Raw genomic sequence first — 20,953 nt, forward strand, 5'->3', positions numbered from 1 at the left:
AGACAAGTTGGTTGAAGCTCAGCTTTCTGAATAGCATTATTAAAAATCGCGTTATTGTGTTGTCTTAATTCAGTGATGTTACTGTCATGCGCTCAGGATAGGGTTAGAACCGTTCACTAAAGCTTATAGACGCCCAAGAAATGAATGTTGTTGCTTGTTTCTTTGTTCCACTTTCGTAGGCTGCAATCCAATATATGTCTACTCAGAAGTAAGCTCTATTGGGTTCAGTGAGACTTACTCCCAGGTAAGTGTGTATTGGATTGCAGCCTTATTCATTTGCCCTCTCAAATGAGAAGTTCCGGATGGGGTTAATTTCCACCCATCTTGTTAACGTACTTTTCTCCCCTATGTCCCAGTAACTTGCTAAAAGTGAAGATGAACCATTTACTCCACATCTCTTTGCACAGACAGTTATGAGCACCTTGTGTTCCTGAGGTTTTTGGGGTGCTGAAACAGGGTAACTATACTGTGGTGGGACATAAACACTGCTAACAGTGCTTAATAAGCCCACTTATCACAGAGAAAGTGTCTACATTTCTGATTAAGGCTGCCAGATTCAGACCCTGACAGAATGATACTAAAAGAATTACACAGAAGGGAGAATGAATAGTTTTGAATTTTAAGTCTTATGTGTCTGAGTGTTATGCCATCTCTCTGCTAATTTTATTTTATATTTAAGGTATCTGCATGCACTTTTAAAATGGAAAAAAGGCAGGATCTGCTTCTTGTCTTTGGAATAATGTTCTGCCTGTATTTCTTATGTCTAAACAGTTTTATTGTTACCAATATTGTTTATGGTGCAGCAAAACTTTGAGAGCAGGTGCTAATAGCCAAATGAGCAGCAACGGCTCCAAGGACAAAGAAATCTAATCTGTTTGCTGTGCCCTTTCCTGCCTGAGAGCATAGCTCAATATAGCAGCAGTTTTACCCTTGGATAACATGTTACCAACTTATTCTTTCTGGGCTTGTTAATAATAGTCCATTGTACTGTGGAGGAAGATGGTGTCATGGTCTAATACAAAATTGCATTGTGGTCAGTAATTTCGTTTTTCACCACATTGTGTAAAGCACAGAACATGCAAAGGGTATATGTGTGTTAATGTAGTCTGACATAATTTTTAAAAACCCTAACTAAGGCTGACAGCTCAGCTGGTTGCCAATACTAGACAAATTACAGGTGACGTGGAAGAACTCTAGAAGTATGTTCCTCATCAGATTCAGTTAGGGTTTGCTGAGAATTAATCCAAAACAGGCTTATTGTAAAGGTCTGAGAATGGAAAAATAATGTGCTAAACCATCAGAGGCTGCTGTTTGAAAACTGATTAAGAAATTAGTACAAATGCTATGTTTTGGAGGTATAAGGAGAGAAATTCTTTATTCTGGCTTTTATCCCCCATTTGTCACATTTCTATTTATATAAAATTATTAGAGCTATCATCTGAATTGATGTGATTTCAGTCTAGGTCACGACAGCTGAGCATGGTACATAAAGATCTTGGCCCATTATTGGTGATATTTATTTGAAGGAATCTCTGGATCTCACAAAGCAGTTTACATAAGATTATTAGAAAAATAAGCATTGGGTTTTAAAACATTATACAACAACATTGAGAAGATAACCCTTGATTTAGCAGAAGCTCTACTTGTTTCTTCTCTGTGTCCTTCAGGGCAAGATGATTCTGCAGAAACCCCTTTGGTGACAGTTGGAGGAGGCAGGGGCCACCATTGGGAGCTTGTCTGATAATATCTAGAAAAGAGCATAGCTTGTATTAGCAGTTGGCAAGAAGGAATTGAGGCCCATAGGCTGGAAAGGGGCTCACCAAACTTAAAAGCATTGTCATTCTCATTTTATATGGGGCATTCAGGGAGACTGGAGCAGGTTGAATCTCGCTGCTTCTGACCTTTCTGTATGCAGCAATCCCGCTACCTTTATGAGAAACTGAACCTGAAGAAGCAAGATAAGCATTACAGAAGGCATGTCTGAGTGAGAGTCTCCCATGCTGTGTTGGTTGCTCCTGCTTTCGAAAGGACTTCATCCTGTGCTTCTGGCCTGTTCACCAGTGTTTTCTGGCACTTGAGATGTTGGGTTGCTGTTTTCTTGTCTTCCATTTATGTTTTAAAACATATATTAATATTTTTACATTTTGCTTTTATAATTGACAGTTCTAGGGATAGTGTTTTATAACAACACAAGAGTTCTGCTGGATCATACCAAAGGCCCATCTAGTCCAGCATTCTAGTTCCAACAGCAGTCAACCAGAAGCCTATTGGAAGACTGCAATCAGCATGATATGAGCACAATAGCACCCTCCCAGTTGTGTTCTCCAGCAACTGGTATTCAAAGGAATACTGCTTCTGATACTGGAGATTATATATAGCCATCATATCTAATAGCCATTGATAGCCTTATTCTCCATACTTATTCTCAAATCCCTTGACCATTTTGGTTGCCCCTGTGATGTTCCTATATTAATGTATATATGGTAAGTGTTGTTGTTTTAGAAGATACATGGTAAGTGGAGTGAAAGAGGGGGAGTGAATGGGCAGTAGAATGCGAGATGATTGGCTGAGTGTTTAAAATGGCTGAATGTATAAAAGGAAGAGTGAGAGTGGAATAGGGGGAAGAAGAGAAAGAGTGGATTGCTTGGTGGGGTTTAGAGAGTTGTTTACCAGGAGGGAGGTGGAGTTCGGATTAGTATTGAGTAAAACCATATGCTTATGTGCCTTAAGAAGAAATCTTGTTAGCTTTGTTATCTGTAATAAATACTTAATTTGGTTTACCAAAGGCCTGATCCGTGGCTGGGGTTTCACAGACCAGAAGGGAGGGTAAGGTAATGACCAAGGCTGAAGGGGAACTGTAACAAATGGTGGCAGCGGTGAAGAGAATAACAATACCAGTATTCAGAGTCTCTGGGAATACTAGTATTGGGACGTTACTGGTGGTTGCCTAGCAGGGGGATCTGTTGAGATCTGTGCTAGAGCGGATAGGTAAACCATAAGAGAGTGCGGTCCGGACTGGTGGAGTCCCTGGTGGTGCCTAGAGACAGGCAGTAACCACGAGCAGGTAGGAACCTGACAGGGAGAGCCAGGGAAGGACGCATCACAGCCCCCCTTTTTTGTTTTGCTGTGTTCAAGCTTCACAATGTCCTTTTTTAGGTGCAAGTGGCGAGAACTGTACATAGGATTCCAATTGCAGTCGCACCATATATTTATACATCAGGGCATTAGAACAGCAGCAGTTTTATTTTCGCTCACTTTCCTAATGACTCCCAATGTGGAATTTGCCCTTTTCACAGCGCTTCACACTGACTTGATGTTTTCATTGAGCAATTCTTCATAACCTCAAGTAACGATCTTTTTCATGGTCAGTCACTGCTATCTCAAACCCCATTACATCAGCATATATGTGAAGTTTGTTCGTTTTTTCTCCCAGTGTGCATTGTTTCACACTTGCTTCCATTGGAACTGCATTTTCTATTTTAATGCCCATTCCCCCACTTCAGAGAGATCCTTCTCATCACAATCCCTTTTTATTTCTATAACTTTAAATAATGTAATATCAGCAAACATGGCCACCTTACCTTTCATCCCTAACTACAGATCATTTATGAACAAGTTAAAAAGCACTGGTCCCAATACAGGTCCTTGGTGGACTCATGTTTTATATTCCCCCCATTGTGAGAACTATCAATTTATTCCTACTTGATGCTTCCTGTTTCTTAAGCAGTTACAAGTAAATAAGATGACTTCCATTATTCCATGACAACTAAGTTTGTTCCTAAGGAATACTTTTGCAAGTGTATCATGTAATGTTAATACAGAAATTTTTATTCTAGTAGCGTACTATACCATTAATATTTGAATTTAATTTCTAATCCTTTTTACATGCTGAGTGTGAAGTCTTGTTAAGTCGCTTGGAGACTTTTTATTGTATAAAGCAACTGATAAATGTAATAAATAATACTCCGTGCTTATTTCTGAAATCAGTAAGAAAAGATTTTTAATTTTCTTTTCGAGTTGAGTTAAATAGGATACATAATTTTCAAAGCTGTCCCATGTTTGTGTGTGCATGCGTATGATGCGCTGCAAAAGCAACTCCTTCTGGCAACTCCCCCCCCCGCTCTTTTTTCCTTATTTCCCATTATTCTTACTCTTTTTTTAACGAATGGAAATGTCTGACTAATAACTGGTGCTTATCTTCATTATCAAATGGTCTCATTGACAAAGTTTTAGCACTTACTTGGAATGACACAAGATTTGGTACTTTGCTAGAAATGCTAAGATGTTTATTACTGGTTCTGTTATGAATGGTCACTATGATCCTTTTGCATATGTTTGTTGTTGTTGTTACGTGCCTTCAAGTCAACTACGACTTATGGTGACCCTATGAATCAGTGACCTCCAAGAGCATCTGTCGTAAACCACGCTGTTCAGATCTTGTAAGTTCAGGTCTGTGGCTTCCTTTATGGAATCAATCCATCTCTTGTTTGGCCTTCCTCTTTTTCTACTCCCTTCTGTTTTCCCCGGCATTATTGTCTTTTCTAGTGAATCATGTCTTCTCATTATGTATCCAAAATATGATAACCTCAGTTTCATCATTTTAGCTTCTAGTGATAGTTCTGGTTTAATTTGTTCTAACACCCAATTATTTGTCGTTTTCACAATCCATGGTATACATAAAGCTCTCCTCCAACACTCCTGCAAAATGAGTTGATTTTTCTCTTATCTGCTTTTTTCACTGTCCAACTTTCACATCCATACGGCGAGATCGGGAGTGCCATGGTCTGAATGATCCTGACTTTAGTGTTCAGTGATACATGTTTGCATTTGAGGACCTTTTCTAGTTCTCTCATCGCTGCCCTCCCCAGTCCTAGCCTCCTGCTTTTTTCTTGACTATTGTCTCCATTTTGGTTAATGACTGTGCCAAGGTATTGATAATCCTTGACAAGTTCAATGTCCTCATTGTCAACTGTAAAGTTACATATATCTTCTGTTGTCATTACTTTAGTCTTTTTGACGTTCAGCTGTAGTCCTGCTTTTGTGCTTTCCTCTTTAACTTTAATCAGCATTCGTTTCAAATCATTACTGGTTTCTGCTAGTAGTATGGTATCGTCTGCATATCTTAAATTATTGATATTTCTCCGTCCAGTTTTCACACCTCCTTCACCTTGATCCAATCCTGCTTTCTGTATGATATGTTCTGGGTACAGATTAAACAAACAGGGTGATAAAATACACCCCTGTCTCACACCCTTTCTGATGGGGAACCAATCAGTTTCTCCATATTCTGTCCTTACAGTAGCCTCTTGTCCAGAGTGTAGGTTGCCCATCAGGACAATCAGATGCTGTGGTAACCCCATTTTAAAAGTATTCCATAGTTTTTCATGATCTACACAGTCAAAGGCTTTGCTGTAATTTATAAAGTACAAGGTGATTTTCTTCTGAAATTCCTTGGTCCGTTCCATTATCCAATGTATATTTGCAATATGATCTCTGGTACCTCTTCCCTTTAAGATGCTACTTTTGGAACCACTTTTTACAGTTAAGCTTGTGAATACACACACATACACGTCTGCTAACTGCTAACTAACATCATACATCTGATGTAGTGCTGCTCAATCAAATCTAGCCTCTGGCACAGACTAATACAGAAGAAATACTTTTAAAAGAAGATGTGTTAAAGCCAAGAGTATTGGCTTTATAGAACATATTGAAAACCATTTAATAAAATAACTCATTTCGTATTCCCCAAAGCAAAGGCTGTTAAGGTTAGACAAAGTGTTTAAGGTTACAAACATATGCATACCTACCTGGCACTAAGCCTTACTGAACACAGTGGGACTTGCTTCTAAATCATAGAATAGGAGAGTTGGAAGGGGCCTATAAGGTCATTGAGCCCATCCCCCTGCTCAATGTGGAATCCAAGTTAAAGCATACCTTACAGGTGGCTGTCCAGCTGCCTCCCTGACCCTTCTCTGGTGTCACTTGGCTCATCAGAAACTCGTACTGCTCCACTTGGGAGCCTGGGACTGTGATCAGAGAGAAACCACGCCAGCCCATCCTTGCTTCAGTTGTGACAGCAGAACAGGGTGGAGCAGAAGGGGGAGGGACAAGCCAATGTGATCTTTTTATTTATTTAATGTGTTAATTGCTTTTTTTCATAAAAATGAACCCAAAATGACATTCCTTAGCTGTATATCACCTCCAGAGTTGGTTGTAGGTTAAAAAGAAGAAGAGCTTGGCTGGATTAACATAGCTATTGTATTTGAAACAGGGGCCATCTGGATGTCTTTGAGAACCCTAACAAGCAGATGAACAGTGTTTCCTTGACATTTTGCCCTCACATCATCTGGCAGTCAGAGCCACACTGCCTCTGGTCTCCCTTTAGCTATCATGGCTAATAGCCATTCACAGATCCATCCTCTGTAAATTTGTCTAATTATTTTTAAAAAGCAATTTAAGCTAGGGGTTTATGGTCCTCTGGGCAAGAAACCATAATTGTCCTTGGAAACCTACCCTTTCCCCAAACGAAGCACCAACAATGCTCCCCTCCCCACTTCCACAGTGGTTCTGCAGTATAAGAATGTCCTCACTTCAAATTTTTATTCTCAAATACAAGGCTGGAGTCCCCCCCCCGTTCTTTATTTGACACAATCTCATGGTAGTGATGAAAGCAGGACATGTGTCTTACATGAACTGTTGAATTTCAGTTTGCTTCTACTAAAAAAAAAAAAGTTACATAGCTGAAGATTCACGTGAGAGCAGATGAAGGAAACTACTGTTCCAAAAATGTGGTACTGACTCTATAACAAACCTTTAGAAAGTTGTACAGTACACAATGTCAGCACTAACTATATAGAGTGTGTACTCCCAAAAGGGGCACTGTTTGGACAAATCAACAAATCTGTTTTCATGTTGAATTTCCAGAGATTCAGTGCAAATGTGTGTTGAATTTCCAGAGAGCCAGTGTAAATTAAAATTTTATATCTTACGACTTCCACAGTACTTAAGCCAAAATCAGTTATTTCAGACAGCTTCATCAAGCAAAAATAAGTTTTTAATTTAAAATATAAATTTTATGAAACATAAGGAATTGTTGAGGAACTTGGTACCTTTTAAAAATTTATTTTAAGAACAGTGAATATTGAAAATTGAGGCATAATTCAAATCTTTGCCACTGTAGAGTGGAAGGGCATGGAATTCTAGGGCATGAAAGCCCCTGCTCCCCCAGTTTTCCTCTCCAGAGCTCATATACAACTCTCTGCTACTTAACTGGCTTTAGTAAGGGAGGAAGATAAATTCCCTGCATTGACTAATCCCTTTCCTTTCCAACATTCTTCATGCCTAGCCACATCTTCACTGCTGATTTCCTGTCCTCCATACCTTCTCTTTCTCTGTAATATGGGTCATGTCCACACAGTGTTTATTGCCCTGATCTGCACTAATTATGGTTAAAAAAGATACATAACTAGTTGTGCTGCAGTACAGACAGGGATGCACAATGGAATGAGAATGCATTCCATTGAAAGCAATGCAATATGGATAGATGGTATATTGCACTCAGATGCAGTTCCAATATGCATTAGTTTGCAGGGTATGCGAATGTGCATTAGTTTATGGGGTGTGGTACCTGTTCTAGTTACACATGCAGAACTCTCTTTACAGGTGTCTCAAAGCATGGGGTCAAAGGCAGCAACCCTAGTGTTGCTGGGGTGGGGGGGAATGCATGTATACTTTATTGATTTGTACATTGTTACATTTGCAAACATATATCCAACTGAAAATCGACTTCCACAGCATAGAGCATCTTTATCTCTCTCCCACTTCTGCTTGCTTACTCTTTGTACCATGTGCATTGGAGATCTCTCTATGCTTGTTGCTATGACAACAGCTGATAGTCTTCATTTGCTGTGGTGTTTTGATTGGTTGGGGAAGGTCTCGCCTCTTTTGTGAGGGTGAAAGGGAGGAGATCCCTAGAACGGGAGGAGGATGGAAAGAATCCAAAGCTGATCCATTCATATGAGCAATGTAAGGGAGGGGGGAGAGGGAGCAGTCCTGGCGGCTTTAGATGATGAGGCAGTGAGCTTGATTGTGTGTCATTTATAATTGCATACATGAGCATGTTTACATGCACAGCAAGCAGCAGATCACGTCTGTGTTCCTGACTCCTGTGGCACTTTGATGTGCTTGGGCTGTGTTCCAGCTGGGAAGCACTTTGTCCCTTCGTCTGACCCATATGGCCAAGAGCAGCATCAGATGAGCAGGAAGGTACTGGAATCCAAAATGTGTTCTGGGTGACAACAGATTGTGCAGCAGCAGTCTGAATGAATCATGTACATAGATCGAGGTAGGTGATGCACCGTGCATGGTTTTATTTTGCAGATCCATAGCATTACAGGGTTTAATTTGTCATCCCTTGCAGATCTTAGGTCACAGGTTTTCAGGAACCCTTGTGAGCTCTGTGCTGGGAAGGTCCTGGTTCTCTTTTGCAAAGCAAAACTGCAACTTTCCCTCTTGCAGATTTAGTATTTCATCAAACTGAACATCTCTTCCTGGCACTCAAAGCTTCTTGTGTTTAGGGGCCTCCTCTGAACTATGTGTGTGCAGTTCATCTTCATTTATGTGGGCGCTGTGGTGAAATGCAGAGCCATGGAAACAGATATGGAAGAGAGCACATGGGTCATTTGTTCTAATCAAACCAATGGGAAAAAAAGCCTTTGCCTAAGGTAGGTAACAAGCTAGGCTCTTATTAAAAACCTTCAGTGAAGGGAGACACATGGCATGTTCTATGATGGAGGCTGGATGAGAGGAAGATATGCATCCCATTTTTTTAATTGAGAAAAAACATACATCAGTCAAAAGCTCTATAAGTGGTGTACATAATGATTGAAAAAAATAATGTATAAAGATGGGTATGAACAGTATTCTACAATGCCATCAAAATGATTTTATTGGAGGTCTAAATAACCATACTTGTTTTTCTGCTGAAGTGCAGTGATTTTAGATGAAGTTTTACTTTCAATTCCCTAGTGCCATTTTCATGTAACTTAATTTCATAAAATAGCATAAAAAGACACTGCATCAAAACTGACACATGCAGACTGACTCCAGGCATCACATCTAGAAAAATGGAGAGATACAAGACTGAAGGAAGAAGAGTGAGATGTGTGTATTTTTAGAGGAAGCTGATTAACCCTTTTTTGGACAATATAACCCTAATCCAAATGGGTGTTACTGACTTTTAATCTTTATGGCTGTCATCTAAGCACACAAAGTCTCATTTAACTCAGTGAGACTTGCTTCTAAGTAAAAGTGATTAGGCTTGTGCTAGTAAAGTAGCAGGATATAAAAGGGTGGGTAGGATTTTTGCATAGCAATGTTAATGCTACATTTAAGATCATCAGAGGGTGCACAAAAGATAACTGCATATTTATTATTTTAAAATAATGTATCTGGTAAATTATGTTCTGATCTAAGGTGTCAATAGCACCTGCTTCTTGCATTTGCTTGGATCACTTTCAGTATCTTCACCTTACGGATGTTCTCAAAACACTTAGGGTTGTAAAGGCCATAATATGAAACCAAGGTCCTTGCCTATCTTGGCTAGTTTAGGTTGAGCTGCCATGGGGTGGTTTGATTTCTAGTTGTGTATGACTGGTCATTGACCTTAAACAGTAAAGTAAAGTAAAGTAAAGTAAAGCTTTCTAGTTGATGCTGACATACTTGCGTCTGGTAAATTATAGGCAAAAGAGCCTAACAGATCTTTTTGATCTGTTACAGGTGTTTGACATTATAGACCTCCAGATTCTACTAGATTGTTTTGGCAAATTTTGTTGGCAGATATGGGACAGCCTTGATCTTTCCTCTCTGAGACTAGATGTAGTGTCAATTTAAAGGATGCCTTTTCTGCACCGTGGGGACTGATGTGGTGTTCCACAGAAGTCAATATTGCAATCTGCACTATTTAACATTGTAAAACCAATGGGACTAGATTGTCCAAAGGCTTGAAACGTAGCACCATTATCATTATGCTGCTGATACCGTCTATGTTGTTTAAGCATCCAAGAGCAAGAACTGTTAGCAGATCCATCTGGTATACTGGTTATGTCACTTCTTCAATAACAGAGATTCTGCTATTTGTCATTTTTGCCCTTGTGATCACTTCTTCAATAACAGAGATTCTGCTATTTGTCATTTTTGCCCTTGTGACCTCTCTTGTTTAATTTCTGTGTGTCCTCCTTGGAGGCTCCTTCCTTGAACTATATCCCTCTCATATTTGTAAGGGATGGGAAGAAAAGTTCTAGTTATGTGGCATCTCTTCTCTAGTCATCTCTTGTTATTCAGGACGTGTTAGCAAAAGTAACCCACAGGTTGCTTTCTGCCACCTGCTTTATGGAGTACACCATTTTCTATAACTACTCATATATTCTTTATATTTGCCAGTATTTTGTCTAATGACTTTGGCCTCTACACAGTTATGTCAGTATGTTTCTGGAGTATGTAATAGTAGCACCCTTTTGTGCCTGGTTAAATAAAAAATCCACTGCCGTGATCAACCGTAAATAAAAAGGGAGCATTACTTCTAAAGACTAAATTATTCTCAACAAGAGGGTTCTCCTCCTGCTACTTCATACTCCAGTCTAAGCTTTGCTTCCTGAAATGGGAACGCTTCCATATCTTGCATCTTAAAAAAAAAATTAAGGTCAAATGTTCACACAGCACAAACCTACAGGCTTGCAGCTGAATTTTAAAAGTATTTATATGCAGAGTCCAGAAATAAATAACAGTGTGTTGTGAATCACAGTTTTCACGAGGATATTGCAATTCTCTCTCCCAAGGAAATAATTTGTAAACGGTTATCAGAGATTGTCTTTTTAAGCAAATCCAATAAAATGTTAAATAATCTTTACTTCAGTTTACAACACACTATATCTGTCTGTCTGTCTATATCAACACCTAACAACTTATTACACTCTAGCATCTATCACCAACAAACAGGACCCAGACATGCCCTCCAAAATAAGAACATGCATGTGACATCCTGGTTCTTATACCAAGGATCGCTGTCCATGCTCCACACAATATTATTGCACATTGCTAGAGATTCTTTCTGTAGTTATATGTTCACTTAAGGATGAGCTGACAGTTCTCCTGTGAACTTGTCTGGAAAAGTTCACTCTTGAAAATCACTGAAATGATTCTATAGGCATTTACTTATTTTTACACTAGAGGAAAGATGCAACCTTGAGACCCTAGGGAGAGAGCTGAACCTTGAAGAACTCTTATTAACTCTAGCAATTCATATTGACCCAGTTCTGAAGCTCCAAAGTAGAGTCAAAATAGAGATAGTGGTTTACAAGTATCAGAAATTGGGGACTTTTGAAATGAATGTCTGGATGCAGAGGGGCTTGGTCCTGAAGGCTCCCGTTGAATTCTTTGGGACTAAATAAATAGACTGCAAGGATCTAAGATATTGTTGAGAGGGTGCAACATTTCCTCCTAGTCCAGACCCTGAGATAGATTTTAACCCCTGCTCCAGTAGTGTCTCTGAGCACAAGTGTTTACTTCTACTATTTGAATGAATGGTTGTCATTAATTCCTATGGGAAAACATAAAAGTACTATGCATGGGGGCAATGTTGTAGTGGAGACACAACTTGAACATCCTCCTTGATGCAGAGTGGCTTAGCTTTCACCACCAAGGATCCCATCGGAGGAAGGGGAGTAAAGCAGAATGCTTCTGATGCTTTCCCCCAAATCAGACATCATATTTGTGAAGCAGGAAGGGGGCATTGTAGAGCAATGCATCCTCACCAACACTCTGGAGTAATTGGAGGAGATAGATGTGTCCCCTGCTTGTTTCTTGGAGCATTTTCAGGTTGAGAGAGCAGGGAAAGCTTGGCCTGGTCTCGCCCTTTGTGCTCTCTACTGCAGCGATGTGATGGCTGGAAGGTTGGGGAGTGGCTGAGTAGGGTGGGGGAAAGTACTGAAACTCACCCTCCCTCGTCCATCAAATGTGAAGGACTCTTAGCCAGCTAAAGATCACCCCCACAGGGAGTGGCTCAGCGATTATGCACCCTGCCACCTGTGCAGCCATGGGCAAGCTGCATAGTCCCAAGAAGCCCAGCTGCCCCCCAGCTGGCAGTTGCAGACGAGGAAGGGGCTGGCTTGTGCAGCTGTGGCAAGCTGAGCAGGGCCTAGCCAGCTGGGGAGGACTAGCCTCAGAGGGAGGCAATGGTAACCCCCCTCTGAATACCACTTAACATGAAAACCCTATTCATAGGGTAGCCATAAGTAGGGATTGACTTGAAGGCAGTCCATTTCCATTTTTCAGCAGCATCAGTGTACATATTGATTTGTAGAGTAACATAAGCAAAAAAAGGTGTCCCCCCCATCTGTCTTTTGACATTAGAAAAAACAAAAAATTGAGGAATGCAAAGGAGAGGCAAGGACAACAGGGAGGGGTGAAGACAAGGCTATGGTCTGGAGGCACATGAGGCTACCATGCTGCTGAAGCTAAGCAGGCCTGGGTCTGATCAGTGCCTGGATGGGAGACTACCTGGGATTCTGGGAACCACATGTATGCCACCTTGGGTTCAATGATGAAAGGAAGGTTGGGTAGAAATAAATAAGGAATGGTTGTGAGGAAATGCAGTCAATATATTTTACCCATTTTATTACAGCAAGGGATAGATAAAGTGGTTCAGATAGGGAAGAAATGGGAAAGAACCCAATCATGAATTAGATAAAATAAGAAGGAATAGATGGGTTCACAATAACAAAATATGACATTGCTACAGTCACTATTAGAAGCAAAGAATGTTGAATCATGAGTTAAGGCCACTTGCAGGCAGAGGGTTTTTGAGTGCCAGGAGTGCTGATGTCTCAAAACACATGATGCACAGAACTGTGCTCCTCCCCGTGTTGATCACTGAGCAGAGTCAGCACTGCCAGCCCTTCCTGGTATATCTTTCTGCACTTCAGGTTTAGCACTACAGCACTAACCTGTCAGTGATGGCGGAAGCTGCTGTCTGGATGCAGCTTGAGTCAAATAAAAGAACTGGGGGGAGGAACCCCTAGGTAATAGAATTTACTTATTTTGAATGAATAGCTGGTCTAGGAAGTAAGAAGTAAAATTTAGAATTCAGGGAAAAGGGCTGGGATAAAAGAGAGATAAAAGACTGGAAGGCTGGCAATGTGGCACGATGAAGTCTATTGACTTCTGGGACCAGTTATCTACATAAGAAGGTGCCTTTACAGCCCAATTGACAAGAGAAACCTTGTTATCTCTCCTCCATGCTGTGTGCAAAATAATGTGTGCAAAGATGAGACAAGGCTTTGTTGTAAGGCTTAAGTGTTAGATCTGTTAGTAGATACAGAAAAGTTTTTCTCCCTCTCTCATAACACTAGAACTCGTGGACATCCAAGGACAGACAAAAGAAGGTACTTCTTCACACAGTGCATAGTTAAACTATGGAATTCACTCCAAAACTAGTAGTGATGGCCACCAGCTTGGATGGCTTTAAAATAGGATTAGACAAATCCTTGGAGAATAAGGCCATCATGGCCTACTAGCCCTGATGGCTGTGTTCTGCTTCCACTGCCGGAGGCAATATGCCTCAGAATGCCAGTTGCCAGTTGCTTGGAATCGCAAGTGGGGAGAGTGCTGTTGCATTCAAGTCCTGCTTGTGGGCTTCCCATGGGCAACTGGTTGGCCACTGTGAGAATAGGATGTTGGACCAGATGGTCCATTGGCCAGATCCAGAAGGCTGTTCTGATGTTCTCCGTAGGGGTCTGCTCCAGGTTGTTGGAAGCTGCTGCATGGTCCAAACAGTTAAGTTCTGGATGAGACAGATCAGGATAAGAGGGCCAGAGGGAGGGGACTAGTCGGAGTTAGTTTGTAGGTTGAGTTCTAAGACATCAGGCAAAGGCAACAGGACTTTGCTCTGCTAGTCATAGCAGCACACTGATGAGACTTCAGGAGCAAGTTCTGAGGCCAGAGCATTGCAGGTTTGAATGCGAACAGACATTGGCCTGAGGGGTAAGCTGATAACTCCTCAGGCAGGCTGGTCCTTCAACCTAGATGGTAAAGTGCAGTCTGCCAAGTCTACAGAGGAGATGGAACACCATGGAGCAGAAGGTAGGTGCTAGTCCCCAAAAGACCCACTTGATTCCTTCACTGCTTGCCTCTCAGCAAGCACCAAAGATGTTGCTTTTTAAAAAAGACATTTGGATTGGGGTAATGGGCGGTAACGCAGCCGAAGCTCTGCTCACAGCCGGAGTTCGATTCCAATGAAAGGAGGAAGTCGAATCTCTGGTAAAAGGGGTCGAGGTCCACTCAGCCTTCCATCCATCCATGGTCGGTAAAATGAGTACCCGGCATACGCTGAGGGGTAAAGAAAGGCCGGGGATGGAACTGGCAATCCCACCCCATATATATGGTCTGCCTAGTAAACATCGCAAGACATCACCCTAAGAGTCAGAAACGACTCGCACTTCAAGTGTGGGGACACCTTTACCTTTTTAATGGGCATTTCCTTAACTGATTGATTGTACCCATGTTGTTGTCACTCATTTGTTGTTTTATGCAGTAGTGGTTGTGCTTTTAGTCTTATGTTATCATTGTTTTTATCTGGATGTCAGCTGCCGTGGGGCTTCCTAGACCAAAAGGAGGGATTAAATTATTTTAACAATAAAATTCAAAATACTGCAAATAGATAAAGAAAATATATATTATATGCATATTTGCTTGATTTATTATGATGTATTGTTACTCTCTTTTTCCTCTCAGGGGTATAGCAACTTTACGAAGCACTTCTAAACAAACAATCTGAGAGAGGTAAAATAAGTTGCTCAAGGTAAGCGATTGTTTGGCTTTAATAGACATAGATTATTCTTTGGCAACTGTAATTAAGCTGCATGGCAGCATTTATTTATTTATTATTTGATTTATATCCCGCCCTTCCTCCTGGCAGGAGTAAGGGGATATTTAAATATTAATATTTAAGGGGAGTAGACAAAATATATTAAAATAAAGGCAAAGATTAAAGGAGAAAGAAAAAGGTGAGATATCAAAAGCTACAATCGGGCTGGTAGGAAAGTTTGGGCCAGTGGGCACATCTGGAATTTTATTTGTTTATTTGTTTGTTTGTTTGATTTATATCCCACACTTCCTCCCAGTAGGAGCCCAGGGCGGCAAACAAAAGCACTAAAACATTATAAAAACAGACTTAAAGATATATTAAAACAAAACATCTTTAAAAACATTTTTAAAGCTTTAAAAACATTTCTTTTAAAGATTTAAAATATTTTTTAAAAAAGAAGGTTTAAAAACATTAAAAAGCAATTTCAACACAGACGCAGGCTGGGTTAAAGTCTCAACTTAAAAGGCTTGTTGAAAGAGGAAGGTCTTCAGTAGGTGCCGAAAAGATAACAGAGATGGCGCCTGTCTAATATATAAGGGGAGGGAATTCCAAAGTGTAGGTGTCACCACACTAAAGGTCCATTTCCTATGTTGTGCAGAACAGACCTCCCGGTAAGATGGTATCTGCAAGAGGCCCTCACCTGCAGAGTGCACTGATTGACTGGGTATATAAGGGATAAGATGGTCTTTCAGGTATCCTGGTCCTAAGCTGTATAGGGCTTTGTACACCAACACTAGAACCTTGAACTTGGCCTAGTAGCTAATGGGCAGCCAGTGCAATTCTTTCAGCAGCGGAGTGACATGTTGGCCATACCCTGCCCCAGTGTTGCACCAGCTGCAGCTTCCAGACCAACTTCAAGGGCAGCCCCACATAGAATGCATTACAGTAATCCAGCCTGGAGGTTACCAGTGCATGGACAACAATGGTCAGGCTATCTGTCCAGAAATGGCTGCAGCTGTCTTACCAGACTAAGCTGGTAAAAGGCACTCCTAGCCACTGAGGTCACCAGGGCCTCTAGTGACAAAAATTGATCCAGGAGCACCCCCAGACTACGAACCTGCTGTTTCAGAGGGAGTATGACTCCATCCAAAGCAGGCAACTAACCAATTATCTGAACTCGGGAACTACCAACCCACAGTGCCTCCGTCTTGCTAGGATTCATTTTATTGGCCGTCATCGAACCCACCACCAAGTCCAGGGCTTGCATGGCCTCTCCTGATTCAGATGTTATAGAGAAATAAAGCTGGGTATTGTCAGCATACTGCTGACACCTCACCCCAAAGCATCTCCTGATGACCCCTCCTAAGGACTTCATATAGATGTTAAACAGCATGAGGGACAAGATGGTACCCTGCGGCACCCCACAGCACAACTACCAGGGGACCAAAAGACAATCACCCAATGCTCTTATCTAGATACAACCTTGGAGATACGATCAGAACCACTGTAAAACAGTGCCTCCAATATCCATCTTACCAAGTCGGCCCAGAAGGACACCATAGTCAATGGTATCAAAAGCCACCGAGAGATCAAATAATAATAACAGGGTTGCACTCCCCATGTCCTCCTCCTGCAAAGGTAATTCATCAGGGTGACCAAGACCGATTCAGTCCCATAACAAGGCCTGAATCCAGAATGGGATGGGTCAGGATAATCTGTTTCATCCAAGAGTACTTGCAATTGCTGTGCCACAACCCTCTTAATCACCTTCCCTAAGAAGTAAGTATTCCCTAAGTATTTGCAACCGGTTGGTAATTGTCGCAAACCAATGGGTCCTGGGTGGGCTTCTTCAGGAGCAGTGGACCCCTGCCTCTTTCAGGGCAGCTGGAACCACTCCCATCTGCAACAATGCATTGACCACACCCTGGAATTTTGAGAAAGTACCATAGATACCAGTCACATAATTGCTGCCATAGGGGCATGCTGTAGCACAAAATGACTGCCACACCTAAAAGAGCAGAAAAAGAGACAGGACCAGAAAATGATGTACGCATGCCCCCCATTAGTCCTCCCATGAATGGGGGAAAAGTACCCTAGTTTAGCCACCACTGCTCTCACACACAGAGAGAAACTCTTTGTACCTCTTCTCTGTTCAGTGAAATGTGGGCATGTTTAAGGGGCTATGTTCAGTGTAGGAGAAGCTGAACCAGTACAAACAGGAACGGAAGAAAGAGAGCAAACTGTCTCTCATTCATTGTGGATATTTGAGGGGATATTTACTGAGACCTTTTGTAGGTGTCATAGAAGGTACTGGTGGGTACACTGGCATCCATGGTGCTGTGTTGGTGACTATATATATGCTTGATAGTGATTTCGATACTCATCTACCAATACCAACTGCATGTGTTTACCTTCCTTTTTTCTAGAGATCATGCCTCATTTCTTGGATTGGTTTGTGCCAATGTATCTGATGATCTCCATTCTTATCTTGGTGGGCTTTGGAGCTTGCATATACTACTTTGAGCCAGGTCTGCAGGAGGCACACAAGTGGCGGACACAAAGGCCAATCATGGAACGAGACCTTCGGAAAACATTGATGATACGAGACAACCTTGCGTTTGGGGTGCCTGAAGTCTAGAATTCTTACATAGATGTGTGCTTGTATCTAGAAGAAAGTCAAATTTCTCTTTGAAATTACAAATTACTGTGCAAAACTCTGGTTTGCTCAGCACAATTTCCAGCTGCATGTGATGTGGTCAAACCACTCCTTGCTGACACGCATCTCTGTTAATGAAGTGTTCCTTGTTGTTATCTCTATTTCTAAGACAAGGCCTCTAGATTAATGTCAGCTAAGAGCTCCTGGTTTCTGACTTTAGACAACAGCACTTAAGAGTTGTGCATCTCTCCATCACTTGACATTTTTGATCCTCCACATATAAAGAGCTCATGTTAGCCTGCTAGGAATGACACCTGTACATGAGCTTTAGACTTCTTAAGGAGGATAAGACGGCAGTGTTTCTGTGTGACCTGAGTATATTGGCTGAGTGCCTCCTGGACAAGTGTTCATCTCGCAAAGCTCACTACTGGTGTCATTTCATTACTTTGGTTACAGTCTCTTGGGTGAGGCAAAACCCCAGATTGATTGCATAGACTTAATTCCATTCTCACTTCCAGTTCTGATCTCAGATATGCGGAATACATTAATAGCCAAGTTGAATACATTTGGATTTCAGATAATTTCAGTTCATATAAGCTCCTGTCTGGCTCTGAACTCACTCAACATAATTTCAAAGTCCATGCAGGTTAATTCTCTGAGAAGGAATTGCTTTTGCTTCTCCATGATTGGAGAACTTGTTGCTAGATATGGGATTATCTACACTTCTTTATACTTGTGAGATCCAGAATCCTATCATGTGAAACACTGTATGTCTCAGTCCTGTGCTGCTGTAATCTTTTAAAATGGGCCTATCAAGAGTAACCCATAAAGAGCTGTTCTTTCTAGACCGTCAGCCAGACTTAAATCCATGAAACACCCCACGCAATCTACCTTTCTGCATCCTTGTTAAAAGCCACTGAGCTAGAGGCTGTGATAGTGCAGTTCCAACTACTATATGTTTCTTCTGGAGTTCCATTGTATGTGGTTTTGCAGCAGGTATGCTCTCTATCCATACAGTGTGTTTGCACTTTGCTCCACAATTCCTTTAGGGCTGATATGTTACCAAAGTACTGTATGAAAACATTACTGCATGTGAAAATGGGCAGGATTCTCTGCATTATTGCTAACAGTGTGCAGATTGCATACTTACATGGGCAAAATATACAACATATGGCATGATGGGCATCCCTGTAGCTGGTGTTACTGTGCATAAGCTTTCTCTGACCTTCATTAGGGCATTAATTCTGTCTGTAGAGTGGGTTTTATTTCCCTTTTGGCATGGTATTACATGCTATGTTAACACATCTGTTCCATTGTGAAGCATTAGTTTTGTGATCATCAGTTTTACTTGTATACCTTTCATGCTAGGGACATGTGCCTTTGCTTCTCTACCGTGTCCATGCGTGTACATTCCATATTAATTAAGGTACCACATACGTTGTTACTGTTAATATCTATATAGCTCCATTTCACCATTCCCCCAATACCAGAGAAATGTCTATGCATTGGATGCCTTGATGAAATACATTCACTTCCACTTCACAATATAAGTAGTACATAGTTCTTCTCCACATTCCATAGTTCCTTCACATGTCAAGTGCTGACTTCTCATACACTTCAATACATTCCATTGCTTCCGTGATCTCATTCAGTGCCATAGCCCTTGACAACTGTGTAGTACAGCTGCAACTTGAAATCCAGTTGGAAAGATGCTCACTCCTTCATTGGTTGTTTTCAATCAGTTCACAGTGAAACCACACAGCCAGTGATTGCTCTAGCTTGAAAATGTATGGTATACTTTTTCAGCAGCTACTGAATTGGAGCATAGTAAATTGCATAATATGGTGTGTGATTTGTTGTGAGTTGCTGTCAGCTCACTGCTAGCATCAGTGAAGTTTTTAGCTTAAAGGTGACAAAGTGTTTTTTGTATGGATCTCTTCTCAAAGCCTTCTGCCTATGCAGGTTTAAAAACCACACTAGGTCTCATCACCTGCATCAAAAATTTCCGTGGAACTTGTGTTGCTTCATATATATAGAACAGGGTAAGATACCTTCCATTTTTATGGTGCCTGAAACAGCAGAACAGCTTTCTAGTGTGTGGTGTGTGTTTATAGCATGGATCTTGACTAAATGTATGCCATTTTAAGCATCCGAAGAGTCTTGTGCATTTTCTGATATGGTTAAACTGGCACCAGTTCAGGGATTCTTGCACATGGCAACAAGCTGCACCTGGGCCAGACCTTCCATTAGGGGAGAATAAGTTGGTTGCCTCAGAAAGCAACTTTTGGATGTCCTCTAAGGCTGGTGAATCATTTTATTTCTCTCTTTCTCTTTCTCTCTCTCTGTTGAACTTCTCAGGCACCAAAATGTCTTGGGCATCCTTGAGCAGCTTGCTTCTGTATGCAAAGATCACGTGGCACTGACAAAGCTAACTATCTGTTTAACAAGTTTGGATGAACATTATCCTGAGTGCTGTGGGTGGTTTTAACCCTGTACAGTCAAACCCTCCTTTGAGTCATATGTGGACTTATCCAGAAAGGGATCTGTGCACACAAGCCTACTTGTATGCACAGATTGTCTTTTCTGGATTGGAGCAATGATCTATTTGTTTCAGGACAAGAGTCTATGAAAAGGCAGCACCATAATGTTCCTAAGCTGCTGTTCTACTGTTCAGCATGAATGTAAATACATGCCCACTTTCCTGTATCCATGATCCATCAGTTACGGCTTCTAATATAGCCATAGTCTCTGAGTTTCACTTGGAGACCTATTTTCTTGGCCTTGATTTCCTTGATAAAGAATAGGCTACCAATGCAAATGAATGGACCCCAGGCTGAGCAACAGGGGTAGCAATAAGTATCCTCCTATCAGGGGCCAGGAGTATTAAGACTTTGTGGACAGGCTACATTGTTCCTTCACAGCTAATGCATAGTAGGGGTTTGGGGGGAGGGAGGGGGTTCATGACACAGTTTTTTGCTCTCAACCCATGTGATCTTTCTCCTTTCCAGGTTTTTTTCCTCAGGGTTACATCACATGAAAGGGAAAAAAAGAGATATATATTTTAGTGTATCCACCATATACCTCTGCATGCTTCAAATATGCTTTTCATATTATGTCAGGTATCTCTCAGTGTAAGATAATCTCTGTTAGGAAGTGATTCAGTGACCACACAAGCTTTTTATAGGTATATTGATTTCAATGGAACTGCATAATATGCTTGCGAACAGTCATTGAGTAATACCCTTGATACTGATATATGCTGTAAGGAAACAATGCCTTTTATATCCTGTCATCCAGAAATGGCTGGAATTTGGGAGTGAGACCAGCCACTCAGGTTCATGATATTCTGACAGATAATTTTTGACAGAAAATATCAAAATTCAATCCAGCCACAGATACTGATCAATCTCCTGGTGTATCCAAAATTTATTCAT

General features: G+C 41.2%; 1 protein-coding gene across 1 annotated transcript; it reads left to right on the forward strand.

Moving 5' to 3' along the window:
- Window positions 1–376: 376 nt before the first annotated feature.
- Window positions 377–19,779, forward strand: SMIM45 (small integral membrane protein 45). Its single transcript, XM_061639308.1, has 3 exons — window positions 377–457; window positions 14,791–14,857; window positions 17,290–19,779. Exon 3 carries the CDS (start codon window positions 17,295–17,297, stop codon window positions 17,499–17,501), a length of 207 nt encoding a protein of 68 aa, XP_061495292.1. The 5' UTR covers window positions 377–457; window positions 14,791–14,857; window positions 17,290–17,294; the 3' UTR covers window positions 17,502–19,779.
- Window positions 19,780–20,953: the final 1,174 nt, after the last annotated feature.

The sequence above is a fragment of the Rhineura floridana genome, chromosome 8 (genome assembly GCF_030035675.1).
Source record: "Rhineura floridana isolate rRhiFlo1 chromosome 8, rRhiFlo1.hap2, whole genome shotgun sequence".
NCBI lineage: Eukaryota > Metazoa > Chordata > Lepidosauria > Squamata > Rhineuridae > Rhineura > Rhineura floridana.

What these genes read in the sequence shown, in the direction of transcription:
- SMIM45 (XM_061639308.1), top strand. Translation starts at nt 17,295, where the DNA reads ATGCCTCATTTCTTGGATTGGTTTGTGCCAATGTATCTGATGATCTCC.